The 21,450-nt window shown below is 40.9% G+C and overlaps 1 protein-coding gene across 1 annotated transcript in view; it reads right to left on the bottom strand.

Moving 5' to 3' along the window:
* LOC126176505 (26S proteasome non-ATPase regulatory subunit 2-like) overlaps positions 1 to 21,450 on the bottom strand; it is a 213,722-nt gene that overhangs the window by 72,850 nt on the left and 119,422 nt on the right. Inside the window, exons 10-11 of the mRNA XM_049923661.1 lie at positions 19,971 to 20,097; positions 14,738 to 14,989 (exon numbers count right to left, since the gene is read on the bottom strand). Coding sequence (XP_049779618.1) covers positions 14,738 to 14,989; positions 19,971 to 20,097 — 379 coding nt within the window. The remainder of the gene's footprint in view (positions 1 to 14,737; positions 14,990 to 19,970; positions 20,098 to 21,450) is intronic.

Raw genomic sequence — 21,450 nt, 5'->3', positions numbered from 1 at the left:
ATTTAAAGAACAGCAGTGAGGGAGGGCATGCTTTTGGAATGCTGTCATCACTAGGAAGACTTCTGAGGTAAGTCCCTAATAGCATCTAAAAGTTCTTATGAATGTGGCAGATACACCCAAGTTTATCAGGAGCTTCATGTTGTGTTATTTTAGTTGTCTTTTCTTGCAGTATTAAATACAGCTTTCATCTTGTTGATGACATTTTCACATAATCATGATTTGACAATCTTTTTGCTTATTTTGAACTTCTGTTTGGAATCTTATAGTACCTATTTTTGTAAATCAATTGAGTCAGAAAGTCTCATACTACAAACTACAGCTCCATGTATCTATTTCCAGTTGAATATAAGTTTTTACTGCCAGTTATTGATACTTACACCTCTGACAATGATTTGTGTATGTGTACAATATCAAAGCAAATTGTGGTTCAAGGTCCATATTTTGTTGTAGGTCATCCTATAAGTGGCTGGGTAAGTCAGTTTGAAAATCATATAAATGTGAGGGCATGTCACATTCAACAGGACCACACCTAATAAAGAACTACAGTATTCAAACTAAACTGAGAACAATTTTACCTTACCTTAATAGATTATGATGATGAGACACTTGAGGTGATGAGTTACATGTGGATATTTTGTTGAGCAATCTTTTTCACTGTGTGAATAACTATATCTGTATTGTGATCCAGCAATTGTTCATTTTTCTTTTTTAACTACTTTTTTATTTTTGATAAATACTGGATAGTATAAAGTAACAGGGAAAAAACACATATAATTTAACTCCTTTTGCAATAGCACTAATCTATGTTCATATCTGACAGTTTGGCAAACTGTTCTTCTGAAATAAAGCAGTTGTGTTTCTAAGGTCGACATTTTTATCTACTTAGCCAAATGGCATGTAGTAAAGTGTGCCCCATAGCCTAAAGCAATTGGCTGAGTTTCCTCAGTCCATTAATCTTAGTATTATTTCACCCATGCCCATATACTGACATCATATGGTAGTGGGGACCTTGCACAAACCTGCTCGTGTTACACTAACCTGCCAGAGACCAAAGAGTTACCCAAGACACAGTGAACAGTGATAAATCTTGACAGGGGTAGGCTGACAAAAGGAAGGAAGACTAAGGTTCAATGTTTTGTTGACCATGAGGTCTTTAAAGATGGAAGACAAGTTCACATTGAGGAAGGATAAAGAGGAAGATTAACCATTTTCTTTCCAAGGGATTTAGATACATAATTTAGGGACATTACATAAAACCTGATTGTGTATGGCCAGACAGTGATTTGAACTGCAATGTTCCTGAATGCAGGTGCAGTGTCTTAGCACTGCATCACCTAACTCAGTGCTGCTACACTCACAGCAATGCAGACCAGAGTATTTTTTGGTCAGGCATAGATCAACATGATTGGTTCAACACTGATCAACAATCAGCAGAGCTTGACTTATCACACTGTCTGCAGAGCAAGTTAGTGAGCATTTCATCCATATTTGTTCCCTATAAAGCAGTCCATCAAGATTTACTACTTTGAGGATAGTTGTACAACATGTTTAGATTGGACAGTGGTATCCATCCTGGTTGGTTTCCTTAATTCTCATAGTAAGTAAAAGCTTATCCTCCAGTTCTTAGTAAAGTTTCATTTGAATAATATGTAAAAAGTGTGAAGGGCTTATAAATTCAAGTTTCATGAGCTAGTTAGAAACTTTCACATATATGTGGCATTCCTGCAGATACTCCTTTGGACCACACATGATTTTTATGTACTCGCATGTTATGAAAATAAGTAACTCTTACATTTCTAAAATTCTGTTTGTGGTCTACTGTCTGTGAAGATTTGATAGCAAGGAAAGAAAGTGCCAATAACAATTATATTTCTTAAGTAAAAATTTTGTGTCCGGTATTTCACTAGGAAGTTACAAACCTGAAATATGGCTCCAAATAGGAGGGTACTTTTGATACACTATCATCCCCTTCCCCCTTTTCTGTTTCATTTGCAAATAATATGTGGGAAGAATGGCTTAGTAAGAACCTTTATGATATCTAATTTCTTTGATTTTTCTTATGTGCTACGTTCGCAAAGTGAATGTGTGAGGAAGTATTACATTGCTTGACTCTTCTGGGAAAATATGCTATTGGACTTTTAACAGTGAACCAACATACACATATCAAAAAAGGTTTCACATCACCTTGGTTCTGAGTGTTCTGGAACCTGTAAAGAAAATTGGATTAGAAATCTACATAAACATCATTTCTGCCCTTTTTATTGCTCATGAAAACCACAAACTGTCTGCTGTACCACTGAACAGTGAGACCTTCAGATATGGTGGTCCAGATTCCTGTACACACTGGTTCCTCTAATACCCAGTAGTATGTCCACTTGCATTGATGTATGGCTGTATTCACCGTGGCATACTATCCACAAGTTCATTAATGCACTGTTGGTCCAGATTGTCCCACTCCTCAATGGCGATTTGGCATAGAGCCCTCACAATGGTTGGTGGGTCACATTGTCCATAAACAGCCTTTTTCAATTTATCCCTGGCATTTTTGATAGGGTTCATGTCTGGAGAACACGCTGGCCACTCTTGTCAAGTGATGTCGTTATTCTGAAGGAAGTCATTCACAAGATGTGCATGATGGGAGCACAAGTTGTCGTCCATGAAGACAAATGCCTTGCCATTATGCTGCCGATATGGTTGCACTATTGGTCAGAGGACGGCACTCACGTATTGTACAGCCATTACGGTGCCTTTCATGACCACCAGCGATGTGCGTCGGCCCCAAATAATGCCATTCAAAATCAGCAGGGAACATCCATCTTGCTTCAATCGCTGGACAGTGTGTCTAAGGCATTCAACCTGATAGAGTTGCCTCCAAAAATGTCTCTGATTATTGTCTGGTTGCAGGCATATGCAACTCATCAGTTCCCCCTGTGGGTTCGGGGGTAAGAACAGGCCCGCGGTATTCCTGCCTGTCGTAAGAGGTGACTAAAAGGAGTCTCAAACGTTTCGGCCTTAATGTGATGGTCCCCTAAGGGGTTTGACCACCACCTTTCAAAATTTTCTGTTAGTGCGTACCATTTGGGGAAGGATGCCTTACGTGGTGTATTATATATCCATCTTGCCCTAAGATCTGGCACAATCGATATTGTCATGGAGTTGGCCTTACACCGAGCTTCCGGCCACATCAGCTGCTGTGTGTTCCGGGCAGCATACATGCCCTCCATTATGAACTTCCATCTTTGCCCTCCTGACACATATGGATATTCGACACCCGACATCCAGCACGGTAGCCAGTCCGTTGTGGTGGGGTCGTCATGTACCCTCTTGGTGGTAGCCCCCTGACTACACAGGGATCGCACTGCTGATGCCTGAGCTGCTACTTCCCCATGTATGCCGAGGAGTAGATGCCTATCCCTCTGGGGCATCGGGACTCCCGGCAAAGGCCATCCTGCCAGGTGGTCTTTGCTGTGGCTGCGTGGCGCCCGTGGGGAGAGCCCCTGGTCGGAGTGGGTGGCATCGGGGCGGATGACCCGCAATGAAGCGTGGTACATCATCTCTCGCTGGTGGGCCTCCACCAGCAGTCTCTAAACGATCGAGGTCTAACCTCAACGGCAACAAATATGACCCAAGATCATTTCCCTCCCTGGCCACTCCATGGGAGGAACGTATGGCTAACGAAGGCTGTGGAGAATATTCCCCCTGGTACCTCGTGTGTACGCGACTTGATGGGGAATCGTTTATGTCGACCAAGCCTCAGTTTTTTGTGTAGCATTTAGAGGATAAGTTCGGGGAGGTGGAGGGCTTGTCCAAATTGTGCTCTGGTTCAGTACTCATCAAAACAGCATCCTCTTCTCAGTCACGGAGGTTGCTCATTTGTGACAAGTTGGGGGATGTTTCAGTTAGCGTCACGCCGCATAAGAGTCTGAACATGGTCCAGGGTATTATATTCCACAGGGATCTTCTTCTGCAGTCCGACGATGAACTACGTGCCAACCTAGAACGATGAGGTGTTCACTTCGTCCGGCACGTCCATCGGGGTCCGAGGGATAATCAGGTAGCCACCGGTGCCTTCATCTTGGCCTTCGAAGGTGATGTTTTACCCGAAAAGGTCAAGCTGATGGTTTACCGTTGTGATGTGAAGCCATATATCCCTCCTCCGATGCGGTGTTTTAAATGCTGGAAGTTCGGGCACATGTCATCCCGCTGTGCTTCCAGCATCACATGTCGAGGTTGTGGACGCCCTTCCCATCCCACTACTCCATGTGTCCCGCCTCCTATCTGTGTTAACTGCAGAGAACACCATTCCCCCTGCTCACCAGACTGTCGGATCTTCCAGAAGGAAAGGAAGATAATGGAATATAAGACCCTGGACCGCCTGACCTACACCGAGGCAAGGTGGGAATATGAGCGGCTACCTCCTGTGCCCATGACATCCACCTATGCCGCTGCTGCAACACTGGTTCGACCCTCTACTGTGTCGTCACCTACAGTTCGATCTCAGCTCTGTCAGAATTCACCGGCCCCCTTGGTTGTGAGGGGCACTTCACTCCCTGTTGCTCCTGCTCCATCTACTTCAGGAGCAACACCACCCCAACCATCGGGGACATCTTTTCCCCCTTCCCAGCCGGAGAAGCGTGAGCCTTCTTCGGCTCCTCACGCCCAGAAGGGGTCCCTTGGGGCCCTCCCGTCCCAGGCTTTGCCCAGTACCAAAGCGGACACCCGCAAGTATCTCAAACAACCACCGGTTGCTGGTCGTAGGGCGTCACGGTTGTCTTCAGTCCCTGAGACTGACTCAGTGAGGCCCTCCCAGCCAGAACAACCAAAGGCACAGCGCGCAAAGCAGTCCAAGAAAAAGGCTCCCAAGCATCCTGACATTGTGGTGGCACCTGTACCACCGCAACCTTCAAACTCTGCATCCGAAGATGAGGTGGAGATTCTGGCGTCCGCTGAGGACCTGGATCTTGCCAGTCCCTCGGACGCAATGGATGGCTATTGCACAGGTGGTGACTCAGTAGTGGCGGGAGCCCAGGAGGCGTAATCTGTCTCCCCAGTCCCTTCACACCTTTCCCATCCGTGGACAATATCATCCTCCAGTGGAACTGCAGCGGTTTCTTCCACCATCTAGCTGAGCTATGCCAACTTATCAGCCTTCACCCTTTCTTCTTCATTGCTATTCAGGAAACGTGGTTTCCAGCAATGCGAACCCCCACCCTCCGTCGCTATCAGGGTTATTATAAGAACCGGGCAGCTTATGAAAGGGTTGAAAATGGTTCAAATGGCTCTGAGCACTATGGGACTCAACTGCTGTGGTCATAAGTCCCCTAGAACTTAGAACTACTTAAACCTAACTAACCTAAGGACATCACACACATCCATGCCCGAGGCAGGATTCGAATCTGCGACCGTAGCGGTCGTGCGGTTCCAGACTGTAGCACCTTTAACCGTTCGGCCACTCTGGCCGGCTTATGAAAGGGTGTCTGGTGGCGTCTGCATATATGTCCTTCACTCTCTTCACAGCGAGTCTGTACCTCTACAAACAGCTTTAGAGGCTGTAGCTGTTCGGGTGTGGACACCACAGGCTGTTACCATCTGCAGTCTTTACCTTCCACCGGATGGTGCTGTCACGCAGCATGTCCTGGCTGCTCTGATAGCCCAATTGCCGCCACCTTTCTTGTTACTGGGCGACTTAAACGCCCATAACCCTCTGTGGGGTGGGTCAGTGGTGACAGGTCGAGGCGCCATCATTGAGCATTTATTGGCACAGCTCGATCTCTCACTTTTAAATGATGGCTCCTTCACACACTTCAGCGTGGCGCATGGCACATACTCCGCCATCGACCTTTCGATCTGCAGCCCTAGCCTCTTACCGTCTGTCCAATGGAGAGTGCATGATGACCTGTGTGGTAGTGACCACTTTCCGATCTTTCTGTCACTGCCACAGCATCAGTCTTCTCTGCGCCCTTGCAGGTGGGCTATGAATAAGGCTGACTGGGACTTGTTTTCCTCCACTGCCGCTATTGAGCCTCTCTCTAGTGATGGCATTGATACGGTGGTTCAATCGGTCACCACCGGCATCGTTACTGCCGCCGAATCTGCCATTCCCTGTTCTTCTGGGTCCCCTCAGCAGAGGACTGTGCCTTGGTGGTCGCCTGAGATCGCTGAAGCGATTAAAGACCACCGGCGGGCGCTCCAGCGTCACAAGCGACATCCCTCCATAGACCACCTTATCGCCTTCAAATGGCTGCGTGTGCGGGCCTGCCTCCTTATCCGCCAAGGCAAGAAGGAGTGCTGGGAGTGGTATGTGTCCACCATTGGCCTCCATGTCACTCCATCGCAGGTCTGGGCCAAGATTCGACGCGTCTATGGCTATCGGACCCCTGTCAGCGTCCCTGCGCTCTCACTGAATGGAGCAGTTTGTACTGACTCCGACGTCATTGCAAACTGCTTGGCAGAGCATTTTGCTATGAGTTCCGCTTCTGTGAATTACCCCCTGGCCTTCCGCTCCATTAAAGAGCGGATGGAACGTCGGAGCCTTTCGTTTCGCACCCACCATTGTACGATCGCGGTCCGCATCAAAGAGCTTTCCTCCGGGCTTAGGGTTTTCACTGTTCCACCTCCTTTCCGGGCCACTTTGCGTACACCCCCATGGTGTGTTCCTCGCCCTTGCCTTTGGCTCGACTTGGCACAGGGCCCGAAGGAGTCAGTCCCTCCAGAGGCCTTCCGCCGCCACTTTTATTCCTTCCTGGCCACGTATCAGGGCTCTGGCATTGTATACACTGACGGTTCGATGGTTGCTGGTCACGTCGGTTATGCGCTAACTCTAGGGGACCATTCTGAACAACGTTCCTTGCCGGATCACTGCAGCGTTTACACTGCTGAGCTGGTCGCCATCTTTCGTGCCCTAGAGTATATCTGCTCCTGCTCAGGTGAGTCCTTCATTATCTGTAGCGTTTCCCTGAGCGGTTTACGAGCTCTCGACCAGTGTTTCCCTCCCTCGTTCACGTCTGGTGATGGCTACCCAGGAGTCCCTGCATACTCTTGCCCATTGCGGCCGCTCTGTGGTCTTTGTGTGGACCCCCTGTCATGTCGGTATCCCGGGCAATGAACATGTTGACCGCCTGGTGAAAGAGGCCACCAGTACATCGTCTCTGGACATTGGCCTCCCAGTGACTGATTTGCGGGCACTATTATGTCGCAACATTTTCGACCTCTGGGACACTGAATGGCGCAACCTGCCCATGCCCAACAAACTTCGCCCTATCATGGCGACGATGACTGTGTGGCGGTCGTCCCTTCGGGTCTCTCGCAAGGAGTCTGTCGTCCTCTGCCGACTGCGTATTGGGCACACACGGATGACCCACGGCCACTTATTGCGTCGTGAGGACCCCCGTCTCTGTCGCTGTGGCTCGGCATTGACAGTGGTCCACATTTTGTTGGACTGTCCACTTTTATCTGTGCTCAGGCAGATGTTTGTGCTGTCTGACACGCTCTCTGCCCTTTTAATCGATGACTCTGCCATGGTGGACTTAGTTTTGCGTTTTATTCGGGCAGGGGGTTTTTATCGTTTAATCTGAGTGTTTGTTATGTTCTTTTGTGTTGATTCTGGCCATTGGCCTACGATTTTAATCTGAGTTTTTAATGTGTTTCTCGGTGGTTGGCTTTTCCTTTTTTGTTTCTATGGTCTGCCAACCACCGTCACACTCTATGTGATTTTAGCTCGTCTTGTCTGGTCTTTGTCTAAGTTTCTCTTGTTCTGCGTCATATGTGATCTATTCTGTTACTCGTTTTTATTTTCTGTGGGTGTTTTTAGTATTTGGAAAAAGGGACCGATGACCATAGCAGTCTGGTCCCTTTAATCCCACAAACCAACCAACCAACTCATCAGTGAAGAGAATGTGATCCCAATCCTGAGCGGTCCATTCGGCATGTTGTTGGGCCCATCTGTACCGTACTGCATGGTGTTTTGGTTGCAAATATGGACTTCACCATGGGCATTGGGAGTGAATTTACATATCATGCAGCATATTGCACATAGTGTGAATCGTAATATGACGTCCTGTGGTTACATGAAAAGCATTATTCAACATGGTAGCATTGCTGTCAGGGTTTCTCCGAGCCATAATCCGTAGGTAGTGGTCATCCACTGCAGTAGTAGCTCTTGGGTGGCCTGGGCAAGGCATATCTTTGACAGTTCCTGTCTCTCTGTATCTCCATCATGTCTGAACAATATTGTTTTGGTTCACACTGAGATGCCTGGACACTTCCCTTGTTGAGAGCCCTTCCTAGTACAAAGTAAAAATGTAGACGTGATTGAACCGTGGTACTGACTGTCTAGGCATGGTTGAACCGCAGACAACATGAGCCATGTATCTCCTGGTGGAATGACTGGAACTGATTGGTTGTTGGACCCCCTCCATCTAATAGGCGCTGATCATGCATGGTTGTTTACTCTTTGGGCGGGTATAGTGACATCTCTGAACAGTCAAAGGGACTGTGTCTGTGATACAATAACCACAGTCAACATCTATCTTCAGGAGTTCTGGGAACTGGTGTGGTGCAAAACTTTTTTTGATGTCTGTATGATATATGCCTGTCTTGCAGCATCTGCCACTGGCTTATGATGAGCACAACATAATGTTTACATGCATGCTAAATCAACCCCATGATGAAAGTGTCACTCTTCTTTGGATCTTCTCTGTCTCTTCTAGTAATCATATCTAGTCTCTTCTAGTAATCGAATCTAAGTAGAGTTCTAGATTACAACCAGTCCTCAAGAATTGGTCAAATAATCAAAGAGTAAGGCCATTTTTGAGATGAGTTTTCACTAGTCTTATTCCAAAAGTATAAAGTAATCAGTCACTGAGTCCAGTGGTAAATAGCCAAGAGGAGGAAAAATCAAATACTGAAATGGAAAATGGAACAGCAGGCTAAATCTGTACTAATACTCCTGTTGTTAAAGGTGTACTTCTAAAGAGACTTTTTTAAAAACTATAAAAAGATAGGCCAGGATTGCTGGACAGTACTTACTTCAGGAGGCAATATTCTTAGCACTGACTATAGGCATACAAAATTACAAGAAAGTATTCTAGCTTTTTGAATTCATAATTTCTTCTTGAGAGGGTAAAGAAAGATCAATTTGGGAAGGTTAAAAAGGAATGACAAATCACTCAGACATCAGGCTGAAAGGGGCCCACCTGCTGTGAGTCAGAAGGGAGACAAACGTTTTGTCAATAACCTTTCAAAATTTCATGCAAACTAAAAATGTACAATGGTAAAACTGCCATATGGAGTAATAGGAATTTTTAAGTACTGTTTTTTGATAACAAAATAATCATGAGTGTACCTGTACTGAATAAAAATTATGAACAAGTAATGTATGTACTGTAGATAAAAAAGTCATCTTAAGACCTACATGTTTATTTATTTATTTATTTATTTATTCCATGTGATCTGATGGTACACAGTGTGTTGCAGATGTCGGAAAATATCATTTAACATTGTTAACATGTATTAACGTAAGCCTATAGTATCCTAATGTATTATATTGCTCAATGTTTTCAATTAAACACAAACAGCAAGATTACTGTTCTAAGTATTCATTTACAGAGTAAAAACAGTGACACAACAAATATGACTTCACAGCTTTGCTAAATTTTATGTTGTCTTCGATGGACTTAATACTAGTGGGAAGATTGTTGAACAGTTGGAGGCCCATGTGGAAAACTCCCTTTTTACACAGTTGAGTGTTTGTATGTATAACATGCAGGTTTGCGTTTTTCCTGGTGTTGTTCATGTATTTCATTATTTTTTACGACTCTGGGGTCAGTTGGCACTATGTGTTTTCTGAAGAATTTTAGAGTCTCAAGAATGTAGAGGCAAGGCAGTGTAAGGATTTCCAACTTTCTGAAGATGGGTTTGCAGGAGTCTCTGGGTTTGCTCCCAGTAATAATCCTCATTGCTCTCTTCTGGATTCTGAATGTGCTCAGAGCAGTTGGAGCATTTCCACAGAATATTACATCATATTTTAGGTGGGCTTGTATATAAGCGTAGTATGCACTGGTTAATGTTTTCAGGCTAGCACATGCTTTCAGTACACTCAATGCATAACAGCCAGTACAAATCCTGGCATTTACCTTTCCTGTATGTGTATTCCATTTCAGGTTATCTTGAACCCACAGACCTAGGAATTTGAAAACAGTGTTGGTATCTATTGACTGGTTATTTATAGTGACAGATGGCTGAGAGGAATTTGCATTTTGTGTTGTGTGGAAGTTCATGGAAGCTGTCTTTTTGATGTTGATAGTTAATCTGTTGATTTTTGCCCAGTTGCTGAGTTGATCAGTAGCCAAGTTCACAGCTTTTTGCACAGCCTCTGTATTCTCCCCTTTGAGGAGTACAGTTGTGTCATCAGCAAATATTATTGTTTTGTGTGCATCAACATTCAGGCTCAAGTCATTAATATACAGGAGGAAAAGTAGGCATCCCAATACTGAGCCCTGTGGAACACCTTGCTTTACAGTTTTATTACTTGATAGTATTTCGGTTATTGAGTTGCTTTGTCTATTAGTATATTTCATGCTGACTCTCTGCATCCAATTGGTTAGGAATGTAGCAATCCAGTTGTTTGCAATTCCTCTGATACCGTAGTGTTCTAATTTTTCCAGTAATATTTTGTGGTCAACAGTGTCAAAAGCCTTTGACAGATCCAGAAATATGCCTGTTATGGGTTGTTTTCTATCTAACAGCTCTAAAAGCATATTTATGCAATCATATACTGCAGTTTCAGTAGATTTGTTGCTTCTGAACCCATGCTGAGCTAAACTTAGTAAACCTTTTTTTTCAATGAAGTCCATCATTTTTTTAGACATTATTTTTTCAAAAACTTTAGAAAAGCAGGATGAGATTGAGATAGGCCTGTAGTTATTCATATCTTTATTATCACCTTTTCTGAAGACAGGCATTACTTTAGAAAGTTTCAGAGCTTCAGGGAAGATACCTGCCTGGAAAGAACAGTCACAGAGGTGAGTTAATGATTCAGCAATTGTGTGTTCACAATTTTTGATTACAGTTGCTGGGATACCATCAATTCCAGCTGAGTATGAATTTTTTAACTCTCTGAGGGCTTTTGCAACATCATTTTCAGTGACTTTGGTAATGAAAATTGACTCTGCACATGTGTGATATTTTTGGTTTGCTGGTTGGTAATTTGTGTTAGGATTATTTTGGACCAGTTTTTCAGCTATGCTTGTAAAAAAATTGTTGAATGAGTTCACCACAACTTCGGGATTAGATATAGATTCATTGTGGAGTTTGATTTCTATGTTCGTATGTGAAGCTTTCATTTCCCCTCTTTCCCTTTTTATGATATTCCACATTGCTTTTACTTTATTGCTGGTTTTGTCAATGTACTCATCATTCTGCATCCTTTTTGCTTGTCTTATCACTCTTCTTAGGATACATCTGTAGTTTTTATAGTATTCTGTTAGTTGGGTGGAGTCACTACTTTGTTTACATAACATGTGGAGTATTCTTTTATGTTTGCAAGAGATTTTTATAGCTGGTGTAATCCAACTCTTGTTTCTATTATTATTTATTCTTACTGGTATTTGCGGAAAGGCCTCTTCAAAGTGGTGGATCATTTTGTGAAGAAATATGTTGAATTTCATGTTGACATCATTGGCTGTGTACATCTCTGTCCACTTTTCTTTACTAAGGAGGGCATTTAGCTTGTTCAAGTTCTCTCAGGTGAAAAACCTTCGTAAAGTTTTAGGTGGGACTGAGTTTGAGGTATCTTTGCTAACATCGACCTTTAGAATGACAACTTGGTGGTCACTGAATCCTGCATTGTATACTTCTAGAGTTGGATTAAGTTTATTTCTATTTGCATAAATTTGATCTAGAGCTGTCTTGGATGTGGGTGTTATTCTAGTGGGCTCGTTTACAAGGCCATGCAGATTATAAGTTTTTGCAATGTTAATCAATGTTTCCCTGCTTCTGTTGTGGGTGAAAAAGTCTATATTAAAGTCACCACATATAATCACCTCCTGTTTCCACTGACTTATTTTGGATAGAAATAAGTCCATTTGTAACAGAAAATCATTAATACTACTGGAGGGGGGACGGTAGATTGTAGCTACAATTAGATTTAGATCTGTAAGCTTAATGGCTGCACATTCAAAGATCTTATCTGTTCATATTTCCTTTAGGGTAGGAAGTGGGCTATATTCAATGTGTTGTTTGATGAAGATGGCAACCCCACCATGTCCATCATTTGATCTGGAGTAGTGTTCACACAATTTGATGTTGGGTAGTGAGATTAGCTTAACCACATCAGTGCAGAGCCAGTGCTCTGCTAGGCATACTACTGAGATATCACTGAGTTCACTGGTCAGCAAAATGCTTAAGTCATCAGTTTTGTTGCTCAAGGATTGGACATTGTGATAATAGATTTTCAGGTCTGAGTGGGGTTTACTCAGGGGGCTCGAAGTCATATTTACTGTGTCACTGACCTTTAGTTTAAATTGTGCTGTGTTTACTTCTGAGCAGTTGTGCTGGTTCTGTTGGTCGTCCTTGGTAGCCATCTCATCTTCCAGGTGGGCCTGAAAAGTATCCACATGCACTTCACACTGTTGGGGCATCACATTGACATTTTGGAGGGATGTCTCGATAATGTTCACCATCACATTATTGATCCTTTCAGGTTCCTGACCTTTTTGAGGGGTCAGGGGGTTTGTGTTTCATCTCTGTGACTTTGTGACCCATTTGTCTAGTGTAGTTTACACAGTATGGCCACTATTACTCTTTTTATTTCCCATCTTGTTCGTCTTTATCCAATTGCTTATTAGCGTCTGTTTATGGTTTCTGACTTTTGGTTTCTTATTGTCACCCATAGTTGTCAGGAAGGCCAGTCTATTGCAGATAATCTCCTTGCCACATTTGTTTAGGTGTAAGCCATGTGTTGTGAAGTGGTTTCTGGCTAGTCTCTCTATTTCAAAGTTCACAGCAATTCTTTTTTTGTACACTTGTTTAGCTAAATTCAGAGCCTGTATCAGGTGGAGGTTTGCAGTATTAATTTGAACATCATATCTCCTGGGTATAGGATGGATAATGATATTCATTTTGTGACTTAGAGTGAGTATTGGTTCCAATGGTTCTACCACATGCTTCAACATTAGATCGAGAGGTTTGTCTATGTCGTTAGAACCCCCTATTACAATCAAAGTATCACATGTACCGAAGCTTCTTGTCAAATATTCTGCGTTTTTCATCACTTCTTTTAGTGGGGCGCCAGGTTTTACTATGCTTTTCACCTGGTATGAGGGCCCTAGTTTGTATTACAGTATTTGAGCACAGTCTCTTCCATGACTGTCATTTAATATTAGTACTTTCATTTTTTCTGAGATTTTCTTGCTATGTAACGTTCTGGAATTTCTTTCGTTTTTGTCCTGCACACATATTGGTGCTTGAGAGATTATGTTCATCGGCGGATTATTCATACACTTTGTGGTGGATTGTTCACTTTGGGTTCATTTTTGCATAAGATATTGAGCAAAGTTAGACTGCAAATTGACCTTGCTAGCATCTTGCACCCGGCGGTTATCAGTAGTTACACTTTTAAAATCACTTTCTGGATCCATTTCACGTAGGCGTACCCCCACATTAGCTTTGTTTTCAGTCGCAGTTTGTTTACATTCAGATTTTACAGGGCTACGATCACATGTGGCGCTAGACAACACACGATTTCGGAGCATTGCATTCTGAGCACAATTTACGGCTTGACTATTTCTCGTAGCACGTTGTCCCGTCAAATGCCAGTTTTTGTTACTGATATTTACGTTCGGTGTGTGGATAACGAGTTCATTGTTTGTGGTTTTATTGGTTACTGCCACTTCAAGTTCATTACACTTCACTAATAGTTCATGATACTTCACCAGTAGTGTCTCAAAATCATAATATTTGTTACTTGTGGATATATAAAACAGCATTTTATCTTGTATAAAACATTATTGTAATTAATTCTGTTATTCCAGAATGAATCTTTCACTCTGCAATAATTAACTAACTAACTAGTACGTTACTGTTTTGAAACTTCTTGACAGATGAAAAATATGAAGTTCGGAAAAGGAATAGAGCTGCTGGCTCGATTTAAGATTTGAGTGTCTGTCCTGCTTACATACCTCAACTAGTATTTGTATTGCCCTTGAAAAGCAAACTTCTCAACTCAGGTCCTGATCCAGCGTACAGTCTGAGTCTGCCAAGAAGTTTCAATCTTAGCCAGTTATGATTACTATACAAAAATATCAATTGTACTGCAGATGAAAGAAGTTATGTGAGCAACAGTATGTGATGTGGAAGTCCTGGATGGAATAACAACAATATGGAAAGGATAGGCTGGTACTCACCACATAGAGAAAGTGCTGAACAGCAGACAGGAACAATAAAGATGATTTCTATTTTAGTAGCGTACTTCATTGCGTCTGTCAGTCACTCGGCACCTCCTCTGCGTGGTGAGTAGCAATCTACCCTTTCAATTTTGTTAGTGTGTGATATTTAGGTGTACACCGTGTTAAAAGGAAATTTCATTTCCAAAAACTATAAAATTGTGAGAGGGCATTCCTGGCCAATGTTTACAATTACAGTTACAATTTACAGGTACACACATCTGACAGAAAAATAAAGGGAACCCACTGATGATGGGGGAATATTATTAAAAATATATTTAAATATTTTCACTTACCAAGAAAACAGAGACCAAGGCCCAGTGGTAGAAAACGAGCATATGTGCTAGCTTTCAATATTGTTGATATATGGAGCAAACGATGAACAATTGCACTGACAACAGTGTCATTGCAAGTACCTACAGCAATGAGACCACAAGCTGCAGCAGCTAGACCAACCACTTCAGGACTGGAGTTCTCGTCTGCCAGAGCAACCAACAGTAATTCCAAAATATCATCACGATTCGAGCCAGCATATGCTAACCCAAGACCTGTTGACAAAAATGGTAGTACACACAAGCAATATTATTTATGTTCCTGAAGTCAAGACACATTTCACATTCTTGAAAATGTCATTATCTTACACATACACACACACACACACACACACACACACACACACACACACACACACACACAGAGAGAGAGAGAGAGAGAGAGAGAGAGAGAGAGAGAGAGAGAGAGAAAGACTGACCAGAAGCACATGCCTGTGGCACATAATGTTTGCTAAAGATTCAGTAATTGCCTTCTTTAAGTGGCTTAGAAGACTAGCATCCATGTGGTTCACCTTACCTTAGTATGGAACTGCTTCAGTGGAATACTCAATAACTCATGCCGATGGGCTCAAACCAAGCTTTTGGGTATCCCAGCAGAAGTTGCTAATATCACATGAATTATCTTAAAAACATTTCATCAGAAATGTGTGGGTGTTTCTCAGAGGATTATAATCATCACATATCATAAATACACCAAACAAATACTGACATATGATCTTCTGTCTCAAATTTTATGGGACAATGTTACCAACTGAAGTATGCAAAAGCCTGTATGTTCAACATTGCAAAAATACATTTGGTATTTAAATAATCCAGCACTTATACTTTCTTCCATACGTTTTATCCTGTACAGTCTATCACAAAGAAAGACTTTCAGGAATGAATAATTGTACACATTAACAGAGAGAAGTAATTTAAGGTATCAAGGAAAAACTGTAGCTGGTTCTAGATACGGAAGAACATTATTGTGTACACTCCACTTCATTTAAATGTACAGTAAACTTTGACTATATTGTCAGTAGGTCACAGATTATGTGCATCAGGTCATACAAATACCTGATAGTAATGACGTACATAATTTATGAGTAATGGAGCCCATACACCAAATAGCGAGTGTTGAGTCATGGTCAGGCATGTGAATAAGAATGAAGCCTTTGCTATCTTTTGGAATAAACCCTTTTATGAGCTACAGTACCTACACACACACACACACACACACACACACACACACACACACACTGGAGTGGTACATGTTTCTGTGAAGAGAGCAGCACATCTCACTTTCCTTTGACTAGTTTTAATTAGTAGTAGTGTAAAGAGCATCACTGTGTCTGTGTTTGTTGGAACTCATGTGCAGATATGAGAAAGAAAAATGTGAGTACAGCACAGAAAGTGATGAGCAATAAGTAATTTGGACTGGCCAGTGAGGGGTCAATTGCACTTTGCAGTCATGCTTTGGGGATGCTGTGTTCTTCAAAGAAGAAAGTGGCCTGATGACAATGGTCAAGCACTAACCAAGAAAGAATATTGTTATATACACTCTGTGCCATGCTCTCTTAAGTACAAACTTATGATTTTGGTCGAGCACTGAAGCATCATGGATGAACATGTTGTCTGAAAAGCTTTATTAATTATATGTTATTGTGAATTGAGAACTTATCTGAATATAGAAGAATTATGGAAACCATATTTTGTGATTTTGTAGTGAGTTGTCTAATTGTAGAAGCTCTCTTATAGCTCTCTCTCCTCTGCAATTGGAAAAGAAGTCGGTGGTCAGATATGTGGCACTGCATAGCAGGACCAGAACATCAAGAGAGAACAAGACAGTGACCAGGAAATTCGGAAAAGAAGCTAACTGTTACTACAGGGAAGAGTAAAGACTTGGCATCTCACAATATATCGATCACTTAAAATCAACCCATGATTGTCGAGGTGCACACACACACACACACACACACACACACACACACACACACACACACACACACACACACACACACAGACACAGACGCATGTGCATATGCATGTGCATCTTTGTGTATTTGTACTCTAACTCATCAAAGGATTTCTTCTGAAAGCTAGAAAAGTTTTCATTCTTTTTTGTATGATTGTCGAGGACTCAAAACCTCTGCTGCTGCTGCTCCTTTTACTCCTAAATTACTTACAGTCTGCCATAACTTTCCTTACTATATTGGGAGTAACAAAGCACTGATACACCTACGTTTTGGAAGGTTTAACAGATGAATGTTAAGAGATGAACTATGGATAATTCTGAATAGAAACCATGATGTAAATACAGGGTGATTTGATAGGAATGGGACAAAAAGAAAATATTCTTTTGACTACAGTAATGACTTTATTTTAGAAATACACATATAGACTGAAACATTAACTCACACAGTTTAGGTTGGCAACAATGAAACAATGGAAAGTCACTGCTGTTGTCCATCAGTGGTGTCATGTTATAGAGTACACAAAATCATCACCAATAATCGTTCCTTGAAGAATTTTCAGATCAGGTTTGGTAAAGTGCTACTACACTGGTACAACATTGCTAGCTGGCCAAGAAATTTGAGGAAACAGGATGCATATGCAAGAAGAAAAGCACGGGATGGCCATCTGTTGTGAATGCAAAGATAGAAACATTTGTACGATCATGAAAACAGCCCCAGAAAATCCACACATTGTGCCAGATCAATGGTGTTGTGCGAATGTCTACAATTCAAGCCTTACAGAATTCTAATTTCCAGACCCTAAAACTATCCTATAAATAATAACTGAGACAGTTATGCAATGATTTTCAAGCACATATAGAAGTGGATGGTTTCACAGACAGGATTGTGTTCTCTGATGAAGCTACACTTCACTTAAGTGGCAAAGTGAACAAGCATCATTTGAGAATACGGAGTACAAAAAATACAAATGCCTCTCTGGAACATGAACATATGTCTCAAAACTGAATGTTTTCTTTGGAATAACCAATTGCAGAGTAACCGGTCCTCTCTTCTTCACAGATTCTACCATTACAGACACAACCTATCTCAATATGCTTCCTCTATGGTTGCTGCCTCATTTAGCACCAGGACCAAGCCCTTCCACATTGCTCTAACCTTGTATGCAGTCACCTCAGTGACAATCTTCCTCAGTGCTGGATTGGTCATGCTGGGTCAAATGATGCGTTGTTCTTGTTGTGGCCTCCTGGATCACCTGACCCAACACCAATGTTGTTTTTCTTTTGGGAATGTGTGAAGAGCATGGTTTACAAACCCCTATTTTCCACAGGAGTTATAGCAGCTAACCTAGATCCATTGACCAAGTTACATTGTATTGGGTCTGGCAAAATACAGCATCATATGGACATTTGGCATGTCACAAATGGAGCCCACACCAAATGTCTGTGAATGTCCATAGAAACTGTGAGAGCTAATCTTTCAGTCTATATCCAGATTTCCAAAATAAAGTCATTACTGTAATCACATGAATACTTTCTTTTGAATCTTTCTGTATATGCTTTATTCTTTTATTGCTAGTAAATTCCATATCTATCTGTGATAAGAGCATTTTTTAAGTAACCCAGCAAAAGTTCTCAAAAGAAACTTCAGATATTGCGCTTCACTAAGATTGGTCACTAAAAACCTGGATTAATGACTGTTGTAAATAAGAATACACTAGATCATAATTGCAAAACAAGACTGAAAATTATTATCCACTCTGTTGTTATACTTCATATTACAATTTTCATCTGTTCATGTCACAATTATGACTTCTGTTGGCTCCACAGAGGGAAAACATTAGTTTACTCATAAACATAACATGTTCAATCAATCCATCATTAATAATTACCCAGACATAAAATGCCATCTAGCTGGCATTCTCTGCATACACAAATTGGCATACATGCTAGCAATTTTTGAAATACCTAGTCATGCAAAAAAATTTCCACAGACATTTGTTGAGCAACAATCAGTTGCTAGCACAGTGTTCTAAATACCTAGTCATGCAAAAAAATTTCCACAGACATTTGTTGAGCAACAATCAGTTGCTAGCACAGTGTTCTCTATCATTTACATTATGTTGATTTGGTGTTCAAATATAACAAGGTTACTGTGAGAAATTCATATTCACACTAAAGTTGGAAATCACAGGAAACACTGCTCTTTGTAGTCTTCTTCACACAAGAAACTGCCACTGACATTCTTAAACAGATGACCTCACAGTCTTACTGCAGTTATTGTAGACATACACATGACTGTATAGCACTTTCAATGGCCCTCTCATCTACATAAGGGTATTTTTCATCATATAATGGATCTTTGTGTATAATCATTGCTGGCATTACAGAATGGAATACAAACTGCACTACTAAGTTATTTTTTTTTTTTTTAACTCAGTGAGGTTATAACAGTACAATCTGCCATGTCATTCCTTTATGCAAGTGGTCAACAAATATCAATACAAATAATGTACACATTTAACTGCCCAACACTGCTAATGACACAAGTTTTAAATTGTTGTTCCTTGGAAACCATTAAGAAATGAATATACATGCATACAGTATTTTCTCATCATAATGGTCTATTTCTCATCATAATGGTTTATTTATTAATTAATTCATATTTTGTTGATCCAGTATACAAGAGAATTTCATGGATATGGAACAAGTCATAATTATACATGAGGCTCTGAAACAGATTAACTAATTTTTACAGAAAAACAATGTTACTTCACATGACTGTGCTGCTGTCTACCATATAGCAGCAAAATTTTTTGCCATATATCATAAATATGTTGAGATGTTGATAAGTTATTTATTAGTAAGAACCACACATTTTTTATAATTATTTTGGTGCAATAGAATGAAACATGATATCTGATAAAGCCAATTTCCACTCTCTACAAACAGCAATTACTTTTCATTCTGTTGCTCTTAAGTGTTACAGTACTAAATAAATATGAAGTGATAATCTGACCATTATCAATTATAATTTTAGGCTATTTTTCATTTTTCATGTTAATTCCTCATATGCATGTGCAACTTTATTATTACAGCCAGGAAACAAAACATTCCCCTCTAGAATTTCATTAACTTTGTCCTGGCTCTCCAAATTTTTCAAAAACGTTGCTATAGTTACTTTGGTAAAAAAATTATTTTATATTTTATGGTAAATAGCAGAATGTAAATGAATTTGATAATCACCTAGAACTGATCCAATACGTAGTATATTGCTGTCATGTAAAACGTAATCCATCAGCAGTGCTTTTGCTGGTTCACATTCATTTCTTACACCACAGTTAACAACTCCCAAGGCTAAGAGAGCTCCAGACTGCACAAAGAGCAATGTAAAAAATTAAATTAGAAAAAGAAATTAAATTATCAATGGGGAAATTTTTTTAGGAAGCAATGTCAGTGAAGGGCATGTTCCAGTCCGCATTATTTACAATTTTTTTCTATAAAGTGAGAAGAATCATCTATATTATATACTGGGTGTGTGACTGTTACAGACAAACAAAAAACTTTATGAGTAAAAATATAATGATGTACTAGATTTTACAGTACAGTACAGATTTAGGTAAATAACTGCACAAATTTTACAAGGGAACAAAAACAGCACACAGAAAAGATTTATAAGGTAGAGAAGGATAAATAAATGATAAACAATGTAACATTAAGAGACCAGAATATTAGGCCCCCAAAAATATGTCAGTTCTCTCTCTCTCTCCGAAACATGCACAAGTTCACACACACACACACACAACACACACACACACACACACATGAAGGGCATGTTCCAGTCCGCATTATTTACAATTTTTTTCTATAATGTGAGAAGAATCATCTATATTATATACTGGGTGTGTGACTGTTACAGACAAACAAAAAACTTTATGAGTAAAAATATAATGATGTACTAGATTTTACAGTACAGTACAGATTTAGGTAAATAACTGCACAAATTTTACAAGGGAACAAAAACAGCACACAGAAAAGATTTATAAGGTAGAGAAGGATAAATAAATGATAAACAATGTAACATTAAGAGACCAGAATATTAGGCCCCCAAAAATATGTCAGTTCTCTCTCTCTCTCCGAAACATGCACAAGTTCACACACACACACACACACAACACACACACACACACACACACACACACACACACACACACACACACACACAATCAAGAAGATCAAAGATGAGCCTTTTTGTGCAAATCTGTTTAACAGGATGAATCAAAATAATTATGATGCCCCAAAATCTTTCCTTATAGATAAGCTAAGACTGTTGTTTTTAAGATACCACTGTACTATTTACAAGATCTATGATAAAATTCACTTTTACACTATATGATCAAAAATATCCGGACACCCCTAAAAACATACGTTTTTAATATTAGGTGCATTGTGCTGCCATCTACTGCCAGGTACTACAAATCAGTAACCTCAGTAGTCATTAGACATCATGAAAGAGCCAAATGAGGTGCTCCACGGAACTCGCGGACTTTGAACGTGGTCAGGTGATTGGGAGTCACTTGTGTCATACATCTGTATACAAGATTTCCACACTCCTAAACATCCCTAGGTCCACATTTCCAATGTGATGGTGAAGTGGAAACGTGAAGGGACATGTATGAATGCATGCTTTCGCAATGATATCTGTTAATACGACTTTCTCGGGTTT

Source organism: Schistocerca cancellata, chromosome 3 (assembly GCF_023864275.1).
Source record: "Schistocerca cancellata isolate TAMUIC-IGC-003103 chromosome 3, iqSchCanc2.1, whole genome shotgun sequence".
In the NCBI taxonomy this organism is placed as follows: Eukaryota; Metazoa; Arthropoda; class Insecta; order Orthoptera; family Acrididae; genus Schistocerca; species Schistocerca cancellata.
This window is presented reverse-complemented; position numbering and strand designations above follow the sequence as displayed.